Raw genomic sequence first — 24,685 nt, forward strand, 5'->3', positions numbered from 1 at the left:
AGATAGAATATTCCATTGCATTGAAGCTCACACAGTGTGGTTCGCATTGGATTGATGATAAATACATGGTGAATAGAATGACAACTGCATCTCACCCCAACATAGACTGGATCTTTGTTAGACTCGTGTATTATGATTTTCTTCTTTAAGTTTGAGATCTCACCCCAACATAGACTGGATCTTTGTTAGACTCGTGTATTATGATTTTCTTCTTTAAGTTTGAGATCGGTTATGGTCTAAATGTTCTATTCGACCAAAATTTAGGATTGGATTAAATAAGTTTAATTTGCTTTGTATCTCATTCTCACCCCTAATCAGTATATTGACTACATTTATGTACTTCATAATGCTCATTTATTTGTTAGTATTTAAAAGTGTATGATACATGTCAGATATTTATGTTAAATACATTAACACTTATTGGTATATTTTATAAACAATCGATACAAAAATCCTTTAATTATTTGTAAGAAGAAAACACATGCTTGAACTTTTTTGATACATGTTAATTGAAAACAAGTAAAAAGAAATGGAAATTCATGATTCTGGCACAGAGTAAAACTCTGAAGAACAAGGTTTGATTGGCCCAGCATATGCGCTCTAGGTGCAGGATGGCCTAGCCAAAATGCACAACTAGGACTGGTAAAAAAATCCATGAACTGAATTAAACCGTCAAACTGAATCGAACAACTGAACCGTGATTAATAAACTAAAAACTAACATCATTGAATGAGAAGCTTGATGTATTGAAGTATCGTTTGGAATTATTTAAAGTTCAATTTGCAATGCTTCAACAAATCCTTCTCTTTTTGCAACCTGATGTGTATAATGAATCATGTAATTCTATCTAGTAAGGTATCTTTGTCACACCTATATAATATAGTTAGATATATAATGTAGTATTTTAAATCAAAAGTTTATGTTTGATTAGTGTAATCATCCTTCATTTGTTTAAATTTAGTTTTTGATTTATAATTTATTAGGTTATTATATGGGTTGTTTTATTTTTTATATTTTTTTACAAATTTAAAATAGTTTTTTTATCAAAAAATTCAAAAATAAATATATCAGTTTGATTTTGTTAACAAATGGTTCAGTTTAGAAATGCTAAGTTACTCCATGATTGTTTGATGATAGGTTCATTTGGTTGATTAATCTTTGTTTGTGTGTTTTGCCTCCTTACTTGTTCAAGTAGGATGGTCCTTAGTTTAGGAGATGTTCATCTCTTGTATGCCTTAACTCTTTCTCCTTATGATTTGATGTGTTATTGTTAAATTAACATCTTTCCTTCTACCTTGTTGCTTGCTTGGGTGTCCACTTATTTGCACATCCTTTCATCTCTGATTCTTGCTTGTTTAAGTAGGTTTTGCTTTAGGTGTATTGTTTAAGTGCCTATGTGTGAGTAAGTGTTCACTTATCATTTGATGTGATTGTTTAATTACCATCTCTTCTCTTATTTTGCGTTGATGACATGAATGTTACTTGTTTAAGTTCTCTTTATGTTATCTATAGTCTTTATTTGTTACTTACATTGATGTTTACCTAATTGCATGTTTATGTGATATTTGCTTGCCTTCATTACCTTGTTTAAGTGTTTGATTGCATGCTACCTGTAGGACCCTTTAGTTCTTTCTTGGTCAAGATTAAACTAAACATATCTTAGATTTGGTATCCATATATGACAACATTAGGTAGAAGTTCCCTTGATCCTAACTTTAGGTCCACATTTCATGACAACAAGTAGGATTGAGACCTCCCTTTTGTTAGCCTTTTTCTCTTTTGCATCCATTCTAAAACCAAAACCTTTTTCTTAATCAAATTCAAAATGCTCTAACATTATTGAAACCCTTTCATGATTAAGAGAGAAATGAATAGATACCCCCACCTTTTGAGGGACCATTTGATGCATCTCTTTCAACAAAAACACTCAACAAATCAAAAACTCCTTTTGCCAATTGGCTTTTCTTATGAAATTTTCAATAAGGGTTGTTACACATAAACAACACCAACACACCAAAGTTTTTGAGAAGAACTATGGTGCTCTGATTCTTTTTGATACGTAGGCATTGGGTTGCAAAACTTAAGTGAGCGCAATAATAAAATCTTTTCTTTTTCTCTATTAATAATTCATTTTCATGCATTCCCTTTGCAACCTAGCTTTAGACTTGACACACCCTTTGATTAGAACAACAAGAGTGGATCCTGTAGAGTACTACAGACGCGAGGGGTGCTAATACCTTCCCATTGCATAATCAACTCCCTTACCCATCTCTTGGTTGCGAGACCATTAGATTCATCCTTTTGTAGGTTTACTCAGTGTTTCCTTTCTCTCTCTTGGGGTAAATAACATTGGTGGCGACTCTATTTTTCGTGTGCGCGTTTCTCTGAGATACGACAGCTGGCGACTCTGCTGGGGAGTCCCTTAGCAAGTCAGTCCTAGCTCTTGTTTGTTTGCTTCTCACTAGATGATGTTTGTCTATTTCTTTGCTGCTATTACTCATTTATGTGTTTGCATGCATTTGCATTTTTATTATTGGTTTCATTATGCTATCATGCTGCTGCGCTGTTGTTTCTTTGGACGGGTCTTACATTGAGGTAAAAGGCCCATTACCCAGGCCAGTGTACACATATGATTAGAGTTGATACTCATGTCAACTCTCGTGGACCTTGACACACATGAGAAGACATGGGATACCACACCCATACAAGGTTTTCTTGAGAATGCTTTTGTCCTGCACCCTTTGTGCATCAGACAAAGTGTTGTTCATAGAGGACTCACGACTCTGGTGACCATTAGAAACCCCTGTTTCTATCCAATACTAGAACCTACCTATGAGTTAGGGTGGGGTTTATAGAAAAATAAGCCTTCATCATACCCTGTTTTCTCAGAATCAAAATTGACGTCGAACCTTTGATCATGTTATATATGACCTAGTTCTGTTTACAACACAACAGTTGCTCAGATTTTATGGAAACCTTGATCCCATTGCATCCATAAGAATTTGTTGACATCATTTTGACATGCATGTTCTTTTATTTCCAGGTTTTCTAGTCTTCGAGTCTTGTTGTTAAGCTATCTTTGAAGATGAACACTATTAAGAATGTCAGCTACATATACAACATCATTTACAAGTTCCCAAGCCCAGTTCTGGATGATTTTCTCAAGCTAGCTAAAAGGTCTTCCCCTGACAATCTTGATGTCTTCAGAAAGGACTATGGAAGGATTTTGGGTTACCTAGAAGCTTCTCTTAATGTGTACCAGCGGGATGCTATTCATACTTTGTTACGATTTTATGATCGCACTTTGAGGTGTTTTATGTTCTCGGATTATGTGTTAGCTCCTACTTTGGAAGAGTACTCAAGTATCTTGGATATTCCTATCTTGCACCAAGTACCCTTTCATGCTTTCATGAAGAAACCTGATGCTGCTCAAGTTGTTGCTGCTATTTATTTGAGCGAATCTGTTGTAAAGGCTAACTTTAAGAAGAAGGGAAGTGTCTGTGGTTATCATTCGAGTTTCCTATTACAAGAAGCTGGTGGTATGGCTGACAAAGAAGATTGGAAGGCTTTCAATGCTGTTTTAGCTTGTTGTATTGAAGGAGAATTGCGACCCAAAGCGCAGCGGAAATTAAAAATTTCTCCTTTAGAGATCCTTACGAATGGTCATGATCAGTGATAGAATATTTACCTCTTGTGACGGTTGAAACCTTTGGTGCAGATCTCTTGTAACGATCAAAACCCTTTGATGCAGATCCACGAAACGATCACGAACGTTGAATGATGACAACATCTCTACTCGGTCCACACGAACGGGTTCCTTCAATCTCAGTGCTAGCTGGTACGAATGAAGGCTTTGAGTGAGAGAGAGAGAGAGAGTGATAGAAAACGAAAATAATGCAACCGCAAATTTTTGCTTCTGCACAAGGGTTCTATTTATAGAACCACTTGTGTGGGCTTCAAGCTAAAAGCCCACTTAAGTGTATTTTGACCCATATCTTATAATATGCCCAAAATCACTTAAGCTCATGGTACCTTACCATATTTCGTATTCTACTCAAGTACATCGTACCTTACGATGCTCTATAACTCACTTAAGGGCACCGTACCTTACGGTATTCCTTAGTTACTCTATCTCTCATCAATCCGTCCTTTGTGTGTGACCCTGTAGGTTTTCGTGACGTTGGCAATTATATTAAATCACACATTTAATATAATAAACAGTGAGCGGTATCTAGCAACACATCACTGCTACCCAAGACACGAAAATGTCATGTGATCTGACAAAACCATCTGTGATAATAATTATGTGTATAATTACCCTTTTTCCCTTATGTCTATATTGAACACAAGGCATAGACCGTGTCATCCTTGTCCAGTTCAATATTGGGCCCATAGACATTTATCCTGTTATGCAGGATGGGCAAATTCCATCTAGGTCACTCATGTCCCTCAACATGCTTCGTGGAGTACCCATCAACTGTCTTTATGGTTATCCAGTTACGGACAACGTTGGATCAGCAATAAAGCACTCGACTCTACATCTAGGGTCCATAGTGGTTTCAGGTCGAAGAGTGGAATACACTATTATCACCATGAGAATAACTTATGACACCTTGCATAACTTTCTATATAGTATTCTCATAGCGGGTCAATCCGGTATAAATATTACTCCTAATATTCATACCTATGTTTAAGACTTGATAACTCTTTATCCATGATCCATGAGATGTGATCATCAGTCTACAAACATAATAGTCTTAATGCTTTAATGTTATCCCACTTCACACTAAAGCTCGACTACGGATACTTTAGGAATAGTGTCCTTATGTTTAATGTGTTCTCATGATTAAGTCACACTTAATACATTAAACGGACTATCTATTCCAGGGACTTTATTAATCAACCATAATAAAGAGAATGCCTTTTATTATTCGATACAAGTACCAAAATGTATTGGCCTCTAGGGCTTACACCAACAATCTCCCACTAGCACTAGAGCCAATCAGGCATACCCCGTATGCCCATTGATCTAGTATGGCCATCATGCTTCTGCTGCGCAAGAGGCTTTGTCAGTGGGTCAACTATATTGTCAAGTGTAGGTACTTTACATATTTTCACATCTCCTCTATCTATTATCTCTCGAATGAGATGATAACGCCTAAGTATGTGTTTGGATCGTTGGTGAGATCTAGGCTCCTTGGCTTATGCGATAGCACCATTGTTATCATAATAGAGACCAATGGGATCCACAATGCTAGGGACTATGCCAAGTTCACTAATGAACTTTTGATCCAAACAGCTTCCTTTGCTGCACTTGAGGCAACAATATACTCGGCCTCGGTTGTAGATTCAGCAACTGTATCTTGCTTTGAACTTTTCAAGCTCACAGCGCCACCATTTCAGCAAAACACATAACCATTGGAATCATTCATATTAAAGCGTCTTAGCACCTTGTCTATGTACTCTGACTTAGGCCAAGCATTTTATGATCTATCTCTATAGATTCTGATTCCTAATATATAGGCTGCTTCACCTAGGTCCTTCATAGATAAGCATTTCCCTACCCAAGACTTTGCTTGTTGCAGGGTAGGATATCGTTTCCAATAAGTAATATGTCATCTACATATAATACCAGGAATACGATCATGCTCCCACTAACCTTCTTGTAGACACAAGGCTCATCTTCGTTCTTGATGAATCCATATTGTTTTACTGTTTCATCAAAACGAAGATTCCATGAGTAGGTCACAAGCTCATCTTGATCCATGAGTAACACATAACCTTGATCAGATATCCATATATCTCAGGTAGGTGACGTATCCTGCCTGACCTACGCTGGTCTTGTTCTACTTGAGCAGGTTGCTCTTACACAACTACTTGTGTTTCCTGCTCCAATTCCTCCATAGGTGTGTCGATGCTTTGTGATTCTTGAATTTCTTCAAGCTCTACTTTCCTCCCACTGGTTCCTTTGGAAATAAAATTATTTTCTAGGAAAACTCCAGTTCGAGCGACAAACACTTTGCCCTCAGAAGGATTGTAGAAGTAATACCCTCTTGTTTCTTTAGGATACCCCACAAATAAGCATTTGTCAGATTTGGGCTCAAGCTTAGTTGAAATTTGTCATTTCACATAAACTTCGCAACCCCAAATCTTCATGTAAGACATATGTGGTTTCTTACCACTCCATATCTCATATGGTGTCTTCTCAACCTTTTTGGATGGAACACGGTTAAGTGTGTAAGCTGTTGTCAATAGTGCATGTCCCCAAATGGAGTTTGGAAGATCGGCGTGACTCATCATGGATCGGACCATGTCTAACAGGGTTCGATTTCTTCTCTCAGACACACCATTCCATTGGGGTGTTCCAGGAGGAGTGAGTTGGGATAGGATCCCACACTCTTTCAGATGGTCATCAAATTCTAGGCTTAAATATTCACCACCTCGATCTGATTGAAGTGTTTTAATATTCTTACCTAGTTGGTTTTGTACTTCATTCTTGAATTCCTTGAACTTTTCAAAGGACTTTGATTTGTGTTTCATTAAATACACACAACCGTATCTACTGAAATCATCGATAAATGAAGTACTGAAAACCTCCTCTGGCTAGAATGTTCAGTGGTCCACATACATCAGTATGTATGAGGGCCAAAAGATCATTAGCTCTTTCACCTTTTCCTGTGAATGGAGATTTTGTCATCTTCCAAGTACTTTGGGCAGTTCCTCTTCCAGTGTCCGGTCTTACCGCAATGGAAGCAGGTGCCTTCTTTTGCTATGCCTCCACTAGGCTTTAAAGCAGCAACGGTGGGTTTGGGTTTGGCAACTTCCTTGCCTTTCCCTTTATCACCCTGCTTGGTGGGCCTTTTGTTCTGTCTCTTTCCATTTCCGATCATCAGAATGGACTTCCCTTTTGACTTCATATTCTGCTCGGCAGTTCTTAACATGGCGAGCAGTTCAGGAAGAGATTTGTCCATATCAATCATATTGAAATTTAGGACAAATTGACTGAAACTATCTGGCAACGATTGCAAGATCAAATCAGTCGCAAGTTCCTTTTCGAGGGGAAAACCCAATCTCTCAAGGTTTTCCACATACCCAATCATCTTGAGTACATGGGGACCTACGGGGGCTCCCTCAGCTAACTTGCTTTGGAAAAGGGCTTTTGAAACTTCAAACCTCTCATGCCTTGCTTGCTCTTGATAGAGCAGCTTCAGGTGTTCGATCATATCGAACGCTGACATGTTCTCATGTTGCTTTTGCAATTCTGAGTTCATGGTAGCCAGCATGAGACAAGCAGTTTCATTGGCATCATCGACATGCTTCTTATAAGCATCTCTTTCTGCCTTAGGTGCAGAACTAGGAGGTTCCTCTTCAGGAACAGGTGTCTCCAAGACATACAACTTTTTATCATGTTTGAGAACAATCCTCAGGTTTCGGTGCCAATCCAGAAAATTTGTCCCAGACAATTTTTCTTTGTCAAGGATTGATCGCAAGATGTTGTTAGAGGTGTTTGCTGTCATGGTTATCTACATGAGGATTAAGAAAATATAAGTATCATTGACATATTTAATTAGGCCTTTAATCAAATATGCTCCCACTATTTTACTCAAAACAGATGACCCTCATCATTTGATTCGGAAAATCCCGTTGGAAGATTTTCTAGTGGGTCGAGATCCATATTTCACTTCGTTCTAAGTCCGCGTAGGCGGATTACACAAAACTAGGTTATTTAGGTAGGAACTCCTTCCAATTGTATCTCATACAACTCTCGAATATTTCAGTTGGGTGAATAACTCCTTATTCCAATCCATCATATGGATCATTCCCAACTCTTGCTTCTAAACATATATATAATCTTATTATAATTTGTTTAGTTAAGTTTGACCCATTGTTTTAACAGTTGGATATTACAATTATCCCATCGTACCTTACTAATATATAGATCATGCACCTCGCGTAGGCGAAACCTACATTATCCATTACTAGTCTTGATGAGTGTTAAAACTTGGAAAGCATAAACTTAATATTTAGTTTGAGGGAATTGCAATTGTTATGATCTCACCGGCTTGTTTATCATATAAATCGTCTCTCACATGCATCAACATACATTCACATGCATCAACATACATACAAACAAAATGAAACAGTTATGGCCCCTAGCGCAATTGTTCTCCCAAGCCAATGAGAGAACCTAAGCTAACCTACAACGATCTAAGCTTCTCCAAGCAAGATCTTCAAGGTTGTCCTCCTTTAATATTGAATTCTTCTCTAAGCTTCTCCAAGCAAGATCTTCAAGATTGTCCTCTTTTGATATTGAAATCTTCTCTTTCTTCATAACATTGTCTTCATCTCTTTATTCATAACATTACATTCCAGAAGAAACTCGTTTTACATACGAGGGTTTGAGATGAGAAAAGAATTTACATTAAGAGATCAAAAGGAGAGGCACGACACGCAGGTCGTATTTAAAAACCCAAAACAAAATAAAGGACAACTAAGGCCATAACTGATCACCACAAGGCAATAATAATAAACACATTGTTATTATTAAATTTTAATTCCTTTAATTAATTAAAACCAAATTAAATTTCGGCGACCGATCACACTACGCAGAGTTAGCCGGGGGTTCCGCTGCCCAGTCAGCGGACGGTGGTTCCGCTGACCGATCAGCGGACGGGGTCAAGGGGCAGCGCCCTTGCGGGGTTGGAGGGGCAGCGCCCCTGTCCAAATTTTAATGAACAATTCATTTGAAATGGACATTGTTTTGCATGAACACAACCCTTGCGGAGTCACAAAACAGAAACCCCAAAATTTTGACTCTGGGAGTGTGACGACCGTCACAGGCGTGTGACGACCGTCACAGGCAATGTGAGTGTGACGAGCGTCACAGGGTTGTCACAACCGTCACAGGTCAAAACAGAAATGCCTAAAATTCTGTGAGTCTGTTACGACCGTCACAGGTCAATCTATGGGTCTATTACGAACGTCACGCGTCTTGTTACGACCGTTACGCATCCAGTTTGTTACGCTTGTTATGCTCGTCACACGAGCTTCACGCGGCCAATTAACAAACTTTGAAACAGTCAACACACGTGTTCCAAAAAACCCTAAATTCACAACTCCTTGACGGCACAACCCTTGCGCCGTCACCAACCCTAATGCGCCAATTTCAGACCGTCAAACACACCTCGATTGTTGATTCAGTATGATTGATCAACATGTCATTGCTTCACCATACTAATGTCGGATTCCGAAGCAAATGACCATTGATCGCTCAAAGGAAAACAATCATTTAGTGTTCGAATGAGTGAAATAGAAACAGTATATCACATATACTGTACATTGCATTAGGATTACTTATATCATATATAAGTTGATCGGTCTCAATTGCGTAACCTATGGACGATCGATGTATCGCTGCTTCACCATACTAATGTCGGATTCCGAAACATAGTCAACATCAATCATCCAACTCGTACACTCATGATGCCAAATTTAATTACCCGTTTAATTAATTGATTCATTCTGTCTTTTAATCATATTAATACAGAAATTAAACACCTATCCGAGTCATGGTTTCGTAAGTGGCTCTAATACCACTGAAGGAGAATTGCGACCCAAAGCGCAGCGGAAATTAAAAATTTCTCCTTTAGAGATCCTTACGAATGGTCATGATCAGTGATAGAATATTTACCTCTTGTGACGGTTGAAACCTTTGGTGCAGATCTCTTGTAACGATCAAAACCCTTTGATGCAGATCCACGAAACGATCACGAACGTTGAATGATGACAACGTCTCTACTCGGTCCACACGAACGGGTTCCTTCAATCTCAGTGCTAGCTGGTACGAATGAAGGCTTTGAGTGAGAGAGAGAGAGAGAGTGATAGAAAACGAAAATAATGCAACCGCAAATTTTTGCTTCTGCACAAGGGTTCTATTTATAGAACCACTTGTGTGGGCTTCAAGCTAAAAGCCCACTTAAGTGTATTTTGGCCCATATCTTATAATATGCCCAAAATCACTTAAGCTCATGGTACCTTACCATATTTCGTATTCTACTCAAGTACATCGTACCTTACGATGCTCTATAACTCACTTAAGGGCACCGTACCTTACGGTATTCCTTAGTTACTCTATCTCTCATCAATCCGTCCTTTGTGTGTGACCCTGTAGGTTTTCGTGACGTTGGCAATTATATTAAATCACACATTTAATATAATAAACAGTGAGCGGTATCTAGCAACACATCACTGCTACCCAAGACACGAAAATGTCATGTGATCTGACAAAACCATCTGTGATAATAATTATGTGTATAATTACCCTTTTGCCCTTATGTCTATATTGAACACAAGGCATAGACCGTGTCATCCTTGTCCAGTTCAATATTGGGCCCATAGACATTTATCCTGTTATGCAGGATGGGCAAATTCCATCTAGGTCACTCATGTCCCTCAGCATGCTTCGTGGAGTACCCATCAACTGTCTTTATGGTTATCCAGTTACGGACAACGTTGGATCAGCAATAAAGCACTCGACTCTACATCTAGGGTCCATAGTGGTTTCAGGTTGAAGAGTGGAATACACTATTATCACCATGAGAATAACTTATGACACCTTGCATAACTTTCTATATAGTATTCTCATAGCGGGTCAATCCGGTATAAATATTACTCCTAATATTCATACCTATGTTTAAGACTTGATAACTCTTTATCCATGATCCATGAGATGTGATCATTAGTCTACAAACATAATAGTCTTAATGCTTTAATGTTATCCCACTTCACACTAAAGCTCGACTACGGATACTTTAGGAATAGTGTCCTTATGTTTAATGTGTTCTCATGATTAAGTCACACTTAATACATTAAACGGACTATCTATTCCAGGGACTTTATTAATCAACCATAATAAAGAGAATGCCTTTTATTATTCGATACAAGTACCAAAATGTATTGGCCTCTAGGGCTTACACCAACATGTATTTACGAGATTGTATTGTTTCCTAATGAGGTGAAGTTCATTGATGAGAATGGTGTTGCTATCTTCATTCAAAGGAATCCTGTGCCAACCCTCTTAGGAGATGTTTATCATTCCATACACTCTAGGAGTCACAAAGGGAAAAGTGGTGGCATCCATTGTTGTGCATCATTGGTTTAGAAGTCTCCTCCCTTGCCAAGGTGCTTTTGTTGATACCCAAAACACCTTGAAGTGGTCCCAAAGGCTGATGGGAATCACCTCCAAGGACATCGATTGGTACAGACATAGTTTGAACAAATTGGAAAACAAGGAAGAGATTTTTAGTTGTGGGGAATTTCCCAATGTGCCTCTCATGGGGATGCGGGGTGACATTAATTACAATCCAACTCTTTCTCGAAGACAATTAGGGTACGCTTTGAAAGATCCCCCTGAGGCCAGAGATGTGCAAGAATCCTTGTGTTATGATGTGCCTGATAGTACTGGATGGATAGAAAGAGTTGCCAAAGCATAGGGGAATTATTCATCTAAAAGGAGGGACATACTTTGGGAAGAGAGATTCTGCAGTCTATTCACCTTATGCTAAGTGGATTGAAGAGAGTAACAAAGATCGTCACTGACATTTCCCTCTAGAAGCTCCCTTGTATCCACAAGAGCTTGATCAATCAGATGCCATGCCCAAGGGATCCTACGACCAAATTCAAGCTCAGAATCTCCAACTACTTGCAATGAATGAAGAGTTATGGGTGAAGCTTCTCGTGGCCAGTCAAGGAAAAGCTCAGTTGTCCCACAAGCTCAAGAAGTTTCAGATAGAAATGGAAGGGGCTGTGAAAGTTAAGAAGAGATCAAGGGCTGAAGATGGTAGAGGAAACACGTCTATTTCTGTTGAAGTTCATAAGAAGGTTCTTGGAGAAGCAAAAAAGAAGACCAAACGAAAGCATCGAGATTATGAAGTTCTTAGAGCATCCAAAGCCAAGATGGAGAAAAGATACAAAGCCAAGATTGAAGAGTTAGAGAAGAAACTCCGATCTAAAGATGTCCATTTTAAATAAGATAACATTAAAAGGCTAGGAGTGGAGACTCAACTCAAAGGAAGCAACATTCAACTAGGAAAAGTTATAGAAGAAGTGGCAGGTCTCAAAGTTCAGTTGGAAGGAAAAGATGATAATCTTGCACAGATTCCGCTTCCAGAATGCAACGAATATGAGAAGTTGATTGAGCAATGTCAGTACTTGGATGACATGATTTTCCGAAAGGATGTGGTTATTCAAAGTCTTGTTCTAAGGCGCGATCAAGAGGGAAGAAGGAAGTTGTTCAGAGAATCCTAGAAATGGAGTTTTAAGTATTTCCATGATGGAAGGCCTTTGACCTATGTAGATTGGGAAAATTAGACTTTGTTTTATCTTTCTCATGTGGTGATCACCATCAGGGTTGTTAACGTGGTGTCTTTATTTGTACTGTTAGCTTTGGCTAGTTGTTTTTTTCGTGAACTATTTAATGAGTATGATGATTGGTTTACCGGTGTTCACTATTTATCTTCTTTTGCTTAATCAACTCGAATCAAAATTCTAGATCCCTGGAAATATTTGAACATGTCATTACATACATTGCATGCATTCATGCATTCATACCCCATGTATAACAGGTTTTTCGACCAGTCTTCTTATCTTGATTATGCTTTTCTTAGCAGAGATTGCAAATCCAACTTTCCACCGGTATTCCACCAGAAGCAACCAGGGTCACTAGATGGAGAAGATTCAAGCTGATTTTGTGGAAATGAGAACTCAGGTAGACACCAAAATGGCGCAATTTTTGGAGGTTATCACCAACTTGGCTCGTGGCCAAGAGGAGTTGAAGGCTCTTGTAGAGAGACATCGTGTGGTTCAGAATGAGAATGAACATCCCAAGTTTATGTTTGAAGATATTTCTGTGAGGAAGCCTCGTCCCAATGCCACAGTGAACTTCCCTAATCAACATGCTAATGATTATCAGAATGTCACTTGTAATCAGGGTCTGCATGGAAACCAAGGCCATTTTCCACCACCTCCACCATTTAATCATGGACCCCATCTCATTGCTGGAGAGATACTGGGGCATCCAAATGGGAGGGGGAATCCTCAGGTATAGGAATTGGAGATGGATCGTAATGAAGACATGTATTTTATGCACAACAGTGATTTGGGTTTTCCTGCTGAAGATAGGAAGTATCGTATGCTGGAAGAAAGGTTGAGGCAGTGGAAGGCCAAGGAGTTTCGGGGATGAATGTTAATGACATGGGGTTGGTACCGGGAGTGAGATTTCCACCGAAATTCAAAGTTCATGTTCTTGACAAATACAATGGCACAACTTGTTCTAAAACTCATTTGAAAGCTTACTTCCGTAAGATGTATGTATATTCGGAAGATGAAAGGTTATTGATGCACTTCTTCCATGACAGCCTATCTGGGGCATCTCTGGAGTGGTATGTGCATTTGGAGAGAACCTATATCTGGAATTGGAGAGATTTGGTCGAGGAATTTGTGAAGCATTATCAATACAACATTTACATGGATCCAAATAGGACCCAACTGCAAAGTTTGACCCAAGGCCTGAATGAGTCTTTCAAAGAATACACTCAGAAATGGCATGAATTAACGGCTCGAGTTCAACCCCCGATGATGGAGAGGTAACTTATTGATATGTTCATGGGCACTCTGCAAGGTCCATATTATGATAGAATGGTGGGAAACACCTCCGTGGGGTTTTCTGAGTTGGTAATGACGGGAGAAAGAATTGAAGTTGGTTTAAAGATGGGCAAAATCCAGTCTGCTAGTGCCAGTAGTTCTGCAAGCGGGAGTGGCAAGAAATCGTTCAGTGGGTATCCTAAGAAGAATTAAAATGAGTTTAGTGAAGTGTATTCTCATGGGGGGTCGAGGAAGAATTCAACTACAACAATAAGTGAATGTTGTGACTATACCGATCGCTGCAGCTCCTCAACCGCAACAACAACCCTAGTATCAACAACAACAGAATACTCCTCGTTGTAACTATAATGAACAGAGAGAACCAAGACCTGAGAAGGTGTTTTATCCAATTCCTATGTCTTATTCTCAAGTTCTCCAACATCTACTCCAACTCAAGTTGGTTAATCTGAGAAATATGCCAGCTCCTCCTGAGAGGCTTCCTGCAAATTACAATCCTAATGCCCGATGCGAATTTCATTCTGATGGTGTGGGTCACGATATGGAGAATTTCTCGGCGTTGAAGTATGCAATGCAGAATTTGTTGGATTAAAAATCTATCCAGTTCACTCCAGATAATGGACCCAATGTTATCCATAATCCGATGCCTGCTCATAATGGACTAGCTATTAATGTTGTTGAAGACGATGAAAAGTTGAATTTAATAATGGATGTGAATTTGGTGACTACTCTGTTACCATTCGTTAAAGAGTATTTGATCAAGAATGATGTTTATCCTGGCTATGTCATCGAATGTTGCAAATGCAAGAGTCAACTAGAAGGTTGCGATGATTTGAAAGCGGGAATTCAAAGTTTGATTACTAAAGGGTCTTTACAGTTTGACAGAATTGAGAAGGATAAAAAGGTTGAATAAACAGATGTTGTAGTGATTTCTATCCCGTATACTCCGATTAATATTCCAGCTCGAGTTAGACCGACTCCCTTGACTATTACTTTACCTGGTCCTATTCCATACTCCAGTGAGAAGGTTGTGCCATGGCATTATGATTTCGATGTTTACTATCATGGAGTGAAGCAAGAGGAGAAGTATTTTGAAGAGAAGTCGTGCATGGACAACAATTTGAGTGTTGATAATCTGGCAGGTACAGGAAGGATTACAAGAAGTGGTAGGGTATTCCCTTCACCAAATGCTCAAGATAGTGTTGATTCCTTGGAAAAAGCTAAGGGTAAACAAGTGGTGGCAGATAACCAAGAAACTGTGCAGATTAATGTTCCTCAACAAAATATAATGCCTAGTGCTTCCTCCTCCCCGGATGTTGAAGAGTTGTTAAGGATAATCAGGAAAAGTGATTACAAAGTGGTGGATCAGTTGAGTCAGACGCCGTCCAAGATTTCGATTTTATCTTTGTTGTTATGTTCTAAGACTCATAGGAATGCTCTCGTGAAGTTGTTGAGTTCTTCATTTGTTCCTCAAGATATTACAGTCAATCAGTTAGAAGAGGTCGTGGCTAGCATATTTGCAGATAATGGTTTGGGTTTCACAGATTTTGATCTTCCGCCTGAAGGGCGAAACCATAACAAAGCTCTACATATTTATATGGAATGTAAAGGTACTACTTTGTCTCGTGTGCTGGTGGACATTGGATCATCTTTGGATGTGTTACCCAAGTCGGCTTTGATGAAGATAGATTATGCGGGTGTTAAATTACGCCCGAGTGACTTGATAGTCAGGGCTTTTGATGGATCCCGAAGAGCAGTGTTTGGTGAAGTGGATCTACCTATCAAAATTGGACCTCAAGTGTTTAGTACAACTTTCTTTGTCATGGATATACAACCTGCTTATTGTTGTTTGCTTGGTCGACCCTGGATTCATAGGGCATGGTCTGTAACATCTAATCTACATCAGAAGATGAAGTTCCCAATGGGTGGTAAGGTGATTACTGTTTGTGGAGAAGAAGAGTATATGGTTAGTCATTTGGCCTCTTTCCGTTATCTAGAGGATGAATGGGAGTTTCACGAGACTCCTTTCCAGGCTTTTGAGGTTGTTCAAGTAATCAAGGCTCCTCATTCTGAGGAGAAGAAGCCTGCAACTCCCATGTTGTCTATAAAGGATGCCAGAGCGGTTGTTGAAGCTGGTCACCCCGAAGGTTGGGATCATGTGTTAGATATTCCTCCCAAATTTGACAAGTTCGGTCTCGGTTTCAGCCCCGCCAGTCAAAGTTCATCTCCCAGAGCTCCAAATGCTTCCACTCTGGTGAGGTTTTCCAGTGCTGGTTTTGTCAATGGTTAAGCTAATGATGTTGGTGATGACATCGACAGTGATTATGATATTGACAACTGGATTCATCCAAGTGTTCTAGGAGAGGAGCTCGATAATTGGTCTTCTAAGGATATCACCCAACTCAACTCAATCAGGAGTAAATTTATGTTTTGTTTTCTTTATCATGCAATAATTCCTACGCTCTGCCCAAGGCGTAGTGAATCATATTTTTATTTGCAATCTTTATCATTAAATAAAGGACGTTTTTGCATTCAAATATTTTGCTCTCTGTCTTTCTTTTTATTTAGTTTTTTTTTCCTTTTAAAAATGGCAATGTTTCTTTTCATCACACACTTCCTAAAGAACATAAAAACATCATTAATGCAAATCCATATCCACCCTAAATTCTATTAATAATGATTCTGCTATCACTCATTATGACTTTGACAATCCAATCTACCAAGCCGAAGAAGAAAGTGAGGAAGATTGTGAACTCCCTGAAGAGTTAGCAAGGTTATTGAGGCAAGAAGAAAAGGTCATCCAACCGTATCAAGAGTCGGTCGAGGTTGTGAATCTCGGAACCGAGGACAAAGTGAAAGAGGTCAGGATAGAGGTTGCTTTAGAGGAAAGTGTGAAGACAAGGTTGATAGAAATATTGTGAGAGTTTGTTGATATCTTCGCTTGGTCTTACCAAGACATGCCTGGGCTCGATACAAATATTGTGGTGCATAAGCTACCTATGAAAGAAGAGTGTCCCCCTGTCAAGTAGAAGCTTTGAAGGACGCACCCAAATATGTCCAAGAAGATCAAAGATGAGGTTCAAAAGCAGTTTGGCGCGGGTTTTCTGGTTGTTACTTCTTATCCTCCGTGGGTAGCTAATATCGTTCTTGTGCCTAAGAAAGATGGAAAGGTAAGGATGTGTGTTGACTATCTGGGTTTGAACAGAGCAAGTCCCAAAGATGATTTCCCATTTCCTCATATTGATGTATTGGTAGATAACACTGCTCAATTCTTGGTATTTTCTTTCATGGATCGGTTCTTTGGTTACAATCAGATCAAAATGGCTCCAAAAGATATGGAGAAGACTACATTTATCACGCCTTATGGAACCTTTTGTTACAAGGTAACACCTTTTGGTTTGAAGAATGCTGGGGTAACCTACCAACACACTATGGTAACTCTCTTTCATGACAAGATCCATAAAGAGATTGAGTTCTATGTAGACGATTTGATTGCGAAGTCCCATACAGAGGAAGAACACCTTGTCAACTTGTGAAAATTGTTTGAAAGACTAAGGAAATTCAGATTTAGGTTGAATCACAACAAATGTACTTTTGGGGTAAGATCTGGTAAATTACTTGGATTTCTGATAAGCGAAAGAGGAATTGAGGTTGATCTTGCAAAGATAAAATCAATCCAAGAGATACCTGAACCAAAAACAGAGAAAGAAGTGCGCGGTTTCTTAGGGAGATTGAACTGCATTGCAAGGTTCATTTCTAATATAATAGCCACTTGCGAACCAATGTTCAAATTATTGAGAAAAGATCAGACTGTCAGTTGGAATGAAAATTGTCAACAAGCGTTCGAGTGAATAAAAGAATACTTGCAAGAACCTCCAATCCTCATGCCCCCGGTGGAGGGAAGAACACTGATCATGTACCTTATAGTCCTCGATGAGTCGATGGGGTATGTATTAGGTCAACATGACGAGTCTAGCCGAAAAGAGCATGCAATATACTACCTAAGCAAAAAGTTTACCAACTGTGAAATCAAATATTCATTGCTCGAGAAAACTTACGATCTGGCATGGGCTGCTCGCCGGATGAGACAATATATGTTGACCATATTACCTTGTTGATCTCAAAGATGGATCCGACCAAGTATATTTTTGAGAAGCCTGCTCTCACGGGAAAGGTTGCTCGTTGGTAAATGATTTTAACCGAGTATTATATTCAGTATACGACTCAAAAAGTCATTAAGAATAGTATAATCGTTGATTACTTGGCTCATCAACCTATAGAGGATTATCAGCCGATGAAGTTTGGATTTCCTGATGAAGATGTATTGTTTCTCAAAGAATATTACAATAGACCAGACCCAGATGAAGGCCTAAAACCAGGATCACGGTGGACGCTCGTGTTTGACGGTGCTTCAAATGCTTTGGGAAACAGTGTGGGAGCTGTCATTACTTCTCCCACGAGTTTTCATATTCCTTTCACTGCCAGAATCTATTTTGATTGCATAAATAACATGGCCAAATATGAAGCTCGCATCTATGGGATTGAAGCAACTATTGACTTGAGAATCAAATACCTAAATATATATGGGGACTCAGCTCTGATTATCAGCCAAATCAAAGGAGAATGGGAGACAAGACACCCAAATCTGATTTTATACTGAGATTCCATATTTTGAAGAGATCACGTTCGACCATATCCTGAGGGAAGAGAATCACTTAGCAGATGCACTGGCTACTCTGGCATCCATGTTCAAGGTTAAATGGGTGAATGATGCCCCCTCCATCAGAATTATGAGATTAGATGAGTCAGCATTCTGCCATGCTAATGATTATTTGCAAGATGATAAGCCTTGGTTTTAAGACATCAAAAGATATCTCGAGAAACAAGAGTACCTGGAGGATGCATCTATCCCGGATAAGAAAACACTGAAGAAGCTGTATGTCAGGTTTTTCTTAAGTGGGGATGTGCTGTATAAAAGGAATCATGATTCTGTTATACTCAGATGCGTGGATAGACACGAAGCAGAAAGAATTATTGAAGAGATTCATGAAGGTTCATTTGGAACCCATCCCACTGGTCATTCCATGACTAAAAAGATCCTGAGAGCTGGCTATTACTGGATGACCATGGAAACTGATTGTGACCTTCATGCCAGATCGTGTCACAAATGCCAAATTTATGCTGATAAAGTGCATGCCCCTCCCGTGCCTTTAAATGTTTTGACTTCTCCATGGCCCTTTCCAATGTGGGGCATTGACATGATCATACGTATTGAGCCCATCGCTTCGAACGGACACCGTTTCATCCTAGTAGCCATTGATTATTTTACCAAGTGGGTGGTAGTTGTTTCCTATGCTAATGTGACTAAGCAGGTGGTTGCCCGTTTTATCAAGAAGAATATCATTTGTCGTTATGGGACTCCAGAGAATATTATTACATATAATGGGTCCAATCTCAACAACAAAATGATAACAGAGTTATGCTAGAATTTCAAGATTCAGCATCATAATTCCTCCCCGTATCGCCGAAAGATGAATGGAGCTGTTGAGGTCGCCAATAAGAATATCAAGAAGATTGTACAAAAGATGGTTGTAACCTACAAGGACTGGCACGAGATGCTACCTTTTTCTTTGCATGGTTACTGTACCTTAGTGTGTACCTCGACCGAGTAACTCCTTTCTCATTAGTGCACGCTATGGAAGCATTTTTACATGATGAAGTTGAATTCCCTTCTTTAAGGTTGATGACAAATGTGAAACTTGACGAGGCTGAGTGGGTTCAGAACAAATTCGATCAGTTGAGCCTCATCGAAGAGAAGATAATGACAACTATCTGTCATGGGCAGTTATATCAAAAACGGGTGAAGAAGGCATTTGATAAAAAAGTCCGTCCTCCGAGTTATAAGGTTGGTGACCTTATTTTGAAGAGGATTATTCTCCCTCAATCTGATCCCAGGTCAAGTGGACTCCGAATTATGAAGGGCCATATGTTATGAAGAAAGTTTTCTCTAGCGGAGCCATGATGCTTGCAACTATGGATGGTGAAGACTTTCCACTCCCTATGAACACAGACATAGTTAAAAAATACTTCGCATGAAAAGGACCCGCTAAGTCGACGACTTAGGAAAACATGAGGATCCTGGAAAACCACAAAAAGTGAATAAAAGGTTCGGGCAAAAATTAGGGATAAAAAAAAATAAGTACACCCGCTGAGTTGAAAACCCGAAAGGGCAACTTAGGCAAAAAAGGGTATCTCGGTGGATACAAAACCCGAAAGGGCGACCCAGACAAAAGTTAGGGATTAAAAGCGAAAGGCTGCGTCTTGTGGAGGATCTTTGATTTCATCTCGTTGTTACAATTGGAAACCCCTAAGGGTAGAAATTAGTCTGATCATTTTCTTCAAAAAGAAAAGTGATGAGAACGTTGAAGTCATAAGAGTTATAGCATAATCGGAACCTGATGGAAATTCCATAGTCACATTGCCACTCTTGTAATACACTTTTGTTTTTGTTTTTTTAATTACCTCTTTTTAGGAATTGCTTCCCGATGTAAATGCCTATTTACATGCAAACTATTAATAAAAAGTTCTTTTCACTCAAAATCTTGTTCTTTGTTTTTACTTTATTGTTTTGTTTCCAAAAACATCCTAACTTTTATAATCATTGCTTCTGAAAATTCGAAAGGCTTTACATAACATGATTAGAAACATTTGAAGTTGCTTGCAATTTTTGTGTGGCCTGGTTGGTAGACAAAGTAGTCATGCTATACCTAGGACACTTCGGTGTGATTTGTTGTACATGAGCTATTGTTCATTCACAGATGTACGACATACCATCATGAAAGCAAGTTTTATTGTTAAGATACCAGTGTGGAATTCCTGATCGGCTTGTCCCCAACAGATGTTATTAAAGATGTGCTTATTGGAGAATGTTTATTCCCGAAGAAGAGTTTCGTCCCTAGCCATGAGATCTTTCTTATTCCCCAACCGAGTTTGTCTGAGATTTTTCTCATTCCCCAATATGGTTTCTTTGTTGAGACTTTTTGTATCTCCAGCAGAAGCATATTTTTGAAGTTCTCTTATGCAAGAATCACTTCATCCCCAGCTAGAGTTATGTGCACGAGTCATCTTGTTCATGGCAATACAAGATTTTGTCATCCCTAGCATTGTTCAATCTCCATTGAATCTCCCTATTCAGAGTTTGTATTAAAGATTTGAATCTCTCCATCAGAGTTTGCAATTTACTTTTACGGTTTCCCACAAAGTTCCAAATTTTTAGAACTATCTTCAGCAGTTCCTTACATCTCCTTTATTTCCTGGTTAATCATGCATCATTAAATTGCATCTACAAAATTGTGTAGCATTTCCATGTTTACATGGAGCATTACGCCATAGAAAAATTCAAACATGCATTGAAACATGAGTCAATTAGGGTCTTCTTATTGAAAATGTTCATTTGATGTAACTCTAGAAGAGAAATCCTCACAAAATACCGTGATACATGGTGCATTACCGGCTTGGGTCTCTTTCTTCAAAGTCCAGTGTTCACTGGCATTCCTTGGTCAGGTCTGTTTAGCCCTCCTCGGTTAAGCTCAATTGTTACTAGCATCTCTTAAAGTCCATTGTTCACTGGCGTTCCTTTGTCAGGTCTGTTTAGCCATCCTCGGTTAAGTCCAATTGTTATTGGCATCTCGTAAAGTCCAGTATTCTCTGGCGTTCCTTGATCAAGTCTATTTATCCCTCCTTGGTTAAGTCCAATTGTTATTGGCATTTCGCAAAGTCCAATGTTCAATAACATTCATTGGTCAGGTCTGTTTAGCCTTCCTTATTTAAGTCTAATTTTTATTGGCATCTTGTAAAGTCCAATGTTCACTGGCGTTCCTTGGTCAGGTCTGTTTAGCCCTTCTTGGTTAAGTCCAATTGTTATTGGCATCTCATAAAGTCCAGTGTTCATTGGCGTTCCTTGGTCAGGTCTGTTTAGCCCTCCTCGGTTAAGTCCAATTTTTATTGGCATCTATTAAAGTCCAGTTTTTACTGGCATCCCTTGGTCAGGTCTGTTTATCCCTCCTTGATCAAGTCCAATTGTTATTGGCATTTCTCTTGAGTCTAGTATTTACTGGTGTTTCCTTGGTCAAGTCTGTTTAGCCTTCCTTATTTAAGTCCAATCGTTATTGGAATTTCTTAAAGTCCAGTGTTTACTGGCATGTCCATCAATGGATGAAGAAAGAGAAAGTTTAACCAATACCCAATGCATTACCATTCTTCAGAGTGCAAATTTCACGGTTCTTTTGGTATTCAATCCCCTTTCACCTTGAATGTCTAAAAGCCGTCGCTTTTTCCGACCTTTCAGGTCAAAGAAGATTGAATAGGGGCAGTTGTTGTACCCCAAAACTTACCCTCTTCTTTTGAACCCTAATTGGCTTATGCCTCATTATCATACATACTCATGCATATCATTGGTTCTATAGTTATGAGATCAAGGTATCTGGTTCTATTGGTTTATTTCAAGCAAGAAAGAAGAAGGAGATGTATTCAAGTCAATGGTGAGGAGGTGTCCTCAATCTCTTGGGTCACTCAAGCCACAAGGGTTCCATATGCCTCAAGAAGTTTCAACATGTTCATTGTATTCCCAGATGATTGAGATTGGCAACGGACTTAGAGATGATCATCCTCCTGCTATCATTTGGCTATCAACTAGGGTTTTGGTCAAATTCAGTTTGTGACTGACTTTTTGAGCAAAACTTGTTTCCTTGGTCCTATATATGTCTCAAAGTATCCATGTGTGAAGTATTGGTCATTAAATTTAGTCAAAAGAAGTTCAATTGATCAAGAGAGAAGGTGATTTGATTGTGTAGAACAAAAGTCAACTATGCAACCAAAAAGTCAACTCATGACTTTTTAAGGTCAAACTTATGACTCATAATTCAAATATGACCAATGGTTGATATTTTTCCAAGTGTAATCACAAGAATCAAGAAAATCAAGAGTTTTGTCTAAAATTACCTAATTTGGAAATTAGGATTTTTAGAAACTTGTTATTTTTGGCAAGTTTGGTGTTAATGAGCAGCTGCCATCATGGCCAATGTTCCATATGATCAAAACTCCAAATCGAATTGGCCTTAACATGAAAATTGTTCTCCTTTCTCCAATCTTTAAGGAATGTTAGAGGCTTCATTTCACGTTGCTTTCAAAATGATAAATGTTCCTTGGCCCTCTCTCTTTCCATTGGTATCAAGCATGTGAATTTTGGTTGAGCACACACCAAGTTAAATTCATGTCAAGTTGGTTGCATGGCCATGTTTGTGCTCAAGACGAATCATGCAATCAACCAATTTTTGCACACTTTTCCTCAAATAGCTCATAAAGGTTCACTCCATCACACATACCACCTTCTTTTCCTTTCCCTAAATGGCCCAAAAAACCCTTCTCCATGCACACTCTTGCTCCTGTGTATTTGAAAAAAAAGGAATGTTTCAAGCAAACAAACATGTTGGTTCTATCCTCCCTCACATGCCAAGCCCATGCTGATGTTTTCCACCCCTTTTCCCATTCCAAAATGCAGCAAGCATGACCCCAAAATATTCCAAAACGCAACCTTGCACACCACTTCTCATTTTTGCACAAACTTCCAGTCATGCCCCACAACGGTTCTTTCACATTGGCAAGCATCACACCTCATCATAGACACCATATATAAGTGATGCATGACCTAATTTCAGAGGGGAGGATATTGAAGAGAGAGAATCCAGATCTACAACTTTGAAGCTTGAAAGCATTTTCTCATTGGGAAGCTCATCCCTCACCATTTGTTCTGCTTCATCTCTTCCATTTGAGTATTACAAAGCTTTGTTGGAGGGATTTCTGAAGCTCAAACAAGAACAAGAGGAAGTGGACCTTCTCCGCTAGGTAAGCTTCTTCCCATCTCATCTCCTTCATTTTTAATCTAAGCATGCCATGAGTAGTTTGTATGTGTTATATGTGAGTGGCTCAACATGATGTTTTGGCTTGAATGTTTGAGTTCTATACATATGAGTTGCTGAAACTTGATGAGAATAATGAGTTTTGCTTGACTTTCATGCCAACTCTCTCCATGATTTATCCACCATTTTGAGTTTTTCTTGACATGATGTTGTTCTACTCCATGAGATCTGCATCTTTGCTTTTGATTTCATTCATTTTTATGAACTGTTGAGGAAGTTATGAGTGGTTGAAGATGATGTTTTAGATGCATGGATTTAGGGTTTGTATCGTGCATGAGCTTTAGACCGAGGTTGAAGATGATGCATGTTTCTTTATGATTGGCTAGCGCATGTTTTTGTCTTTTGTAACTTAAAATGAGTGTGATCGATTGATATATGTCCACATGATTTCTTGTTATATTTTAATGTCACGCCCTCCAAATCTGATTTTAAGTGAAATGGATCGTGGGCCTGCATGCTTCGCTGTTCCCACCCCCCATTTTTGGGCCCATGCGCATGTTTAACTTGATTGTAGTTCATTTCATTTTTTCTTATTCATCCCCCCTTTGCTAGTTGATTTCTTTTTATTTCTTTTGTTTTTATTTTTCTTTTCTGATTTTATTTTATTACTTATAATACTCCAAAAATTCCCCAAAAATACATGATTATATTTTAGCATGTTATTTATTTTTCCATATTTTTTATTTTATTTTTCTAATTGTTTTAATATTTTATCATAAAATGTGTTTGATTCTTGACATGGTTTTGAAATTAGGGTTTTGTTCTTAATGATTCCTATGGTTTTTTGACCCCAATTTTTGTACACACCTAGGCACATATATGTAGAATATTTAGGTTTTATTTTGGTGATTTAAACATTAAATTTGGTTCATGTTTGATCTCCTTTTAATGCTTGGATTGTATGATCAATGATGGATTGTAATGCTTGATGTTTATTGCCATGCTGAGCTTTTTCCTGGCCTTGCTTTTAGACACATGTTAAGGCACTCTTAAGTTGATGATTTCTTGTTGTCTTGATAATTTTTCACTTGTCTTTGGAGCCTCCTAAA

The 24,685-nt window shown here is 38.8% G+C and overlaps 1 protein-coding gene across 1 annotated transcript; it reads left to right on the forward strand.

The window, feature by feature from the left end:
* The first annotated feature begins 14,302 nt into the window (after positions 1-14,302).
* LOC127136279 (uncharacterized) lies at positions 14,303-15,949 on the forward strand. Its single transcript, XM_051062862.1, has 2 exons — positions 14,303-14,510; positions 14,622-15,949. Exons 1-2 carry the CDS (start codon positions 14,303-14,305, stop codon positions 15,947-15,949), a joined length of 1,536 nt encoding a protein of 511 aa, XP_050918819.1.
* Positions 15,950-24,685: the final 8,736 nt, after the last annotated feature.

The sequence above is a fragment of the Lathyrus oleraceus genome, chromosome 4, assembly GCF_024323335.1.
Source record: "Lathyrus oleraceus cultivar Zhongwan6 chromosome 4, CAAS_Psat_ZW6_1.0, whole genome shotgun sequence".
Taxonomy (NCBI): Eukaryota; Viridiplantae; Streptophyta; class Magnoliopsida; order Fabales; family Fabaceae; genus Lathyrus; species Lathyrus oleraceus.

Excerpts from the sequence above, each read along its gene's own strand:
- LOC127136279 (XM_051062862.1), top strand. The coding sequence starts at position 14,303 with ATGCCTGCTCATAATGGACTAGCTATTAATGTTGTTGAAGACGATGAA. Across the intron at positions 14,511-14,621 it reads TTTGAAAGCGGGAATTCAAA|CTCGAGTTAGACCGACTCCC; the intron begins GTTTGATTACTA and ends TTAATATTCCAG.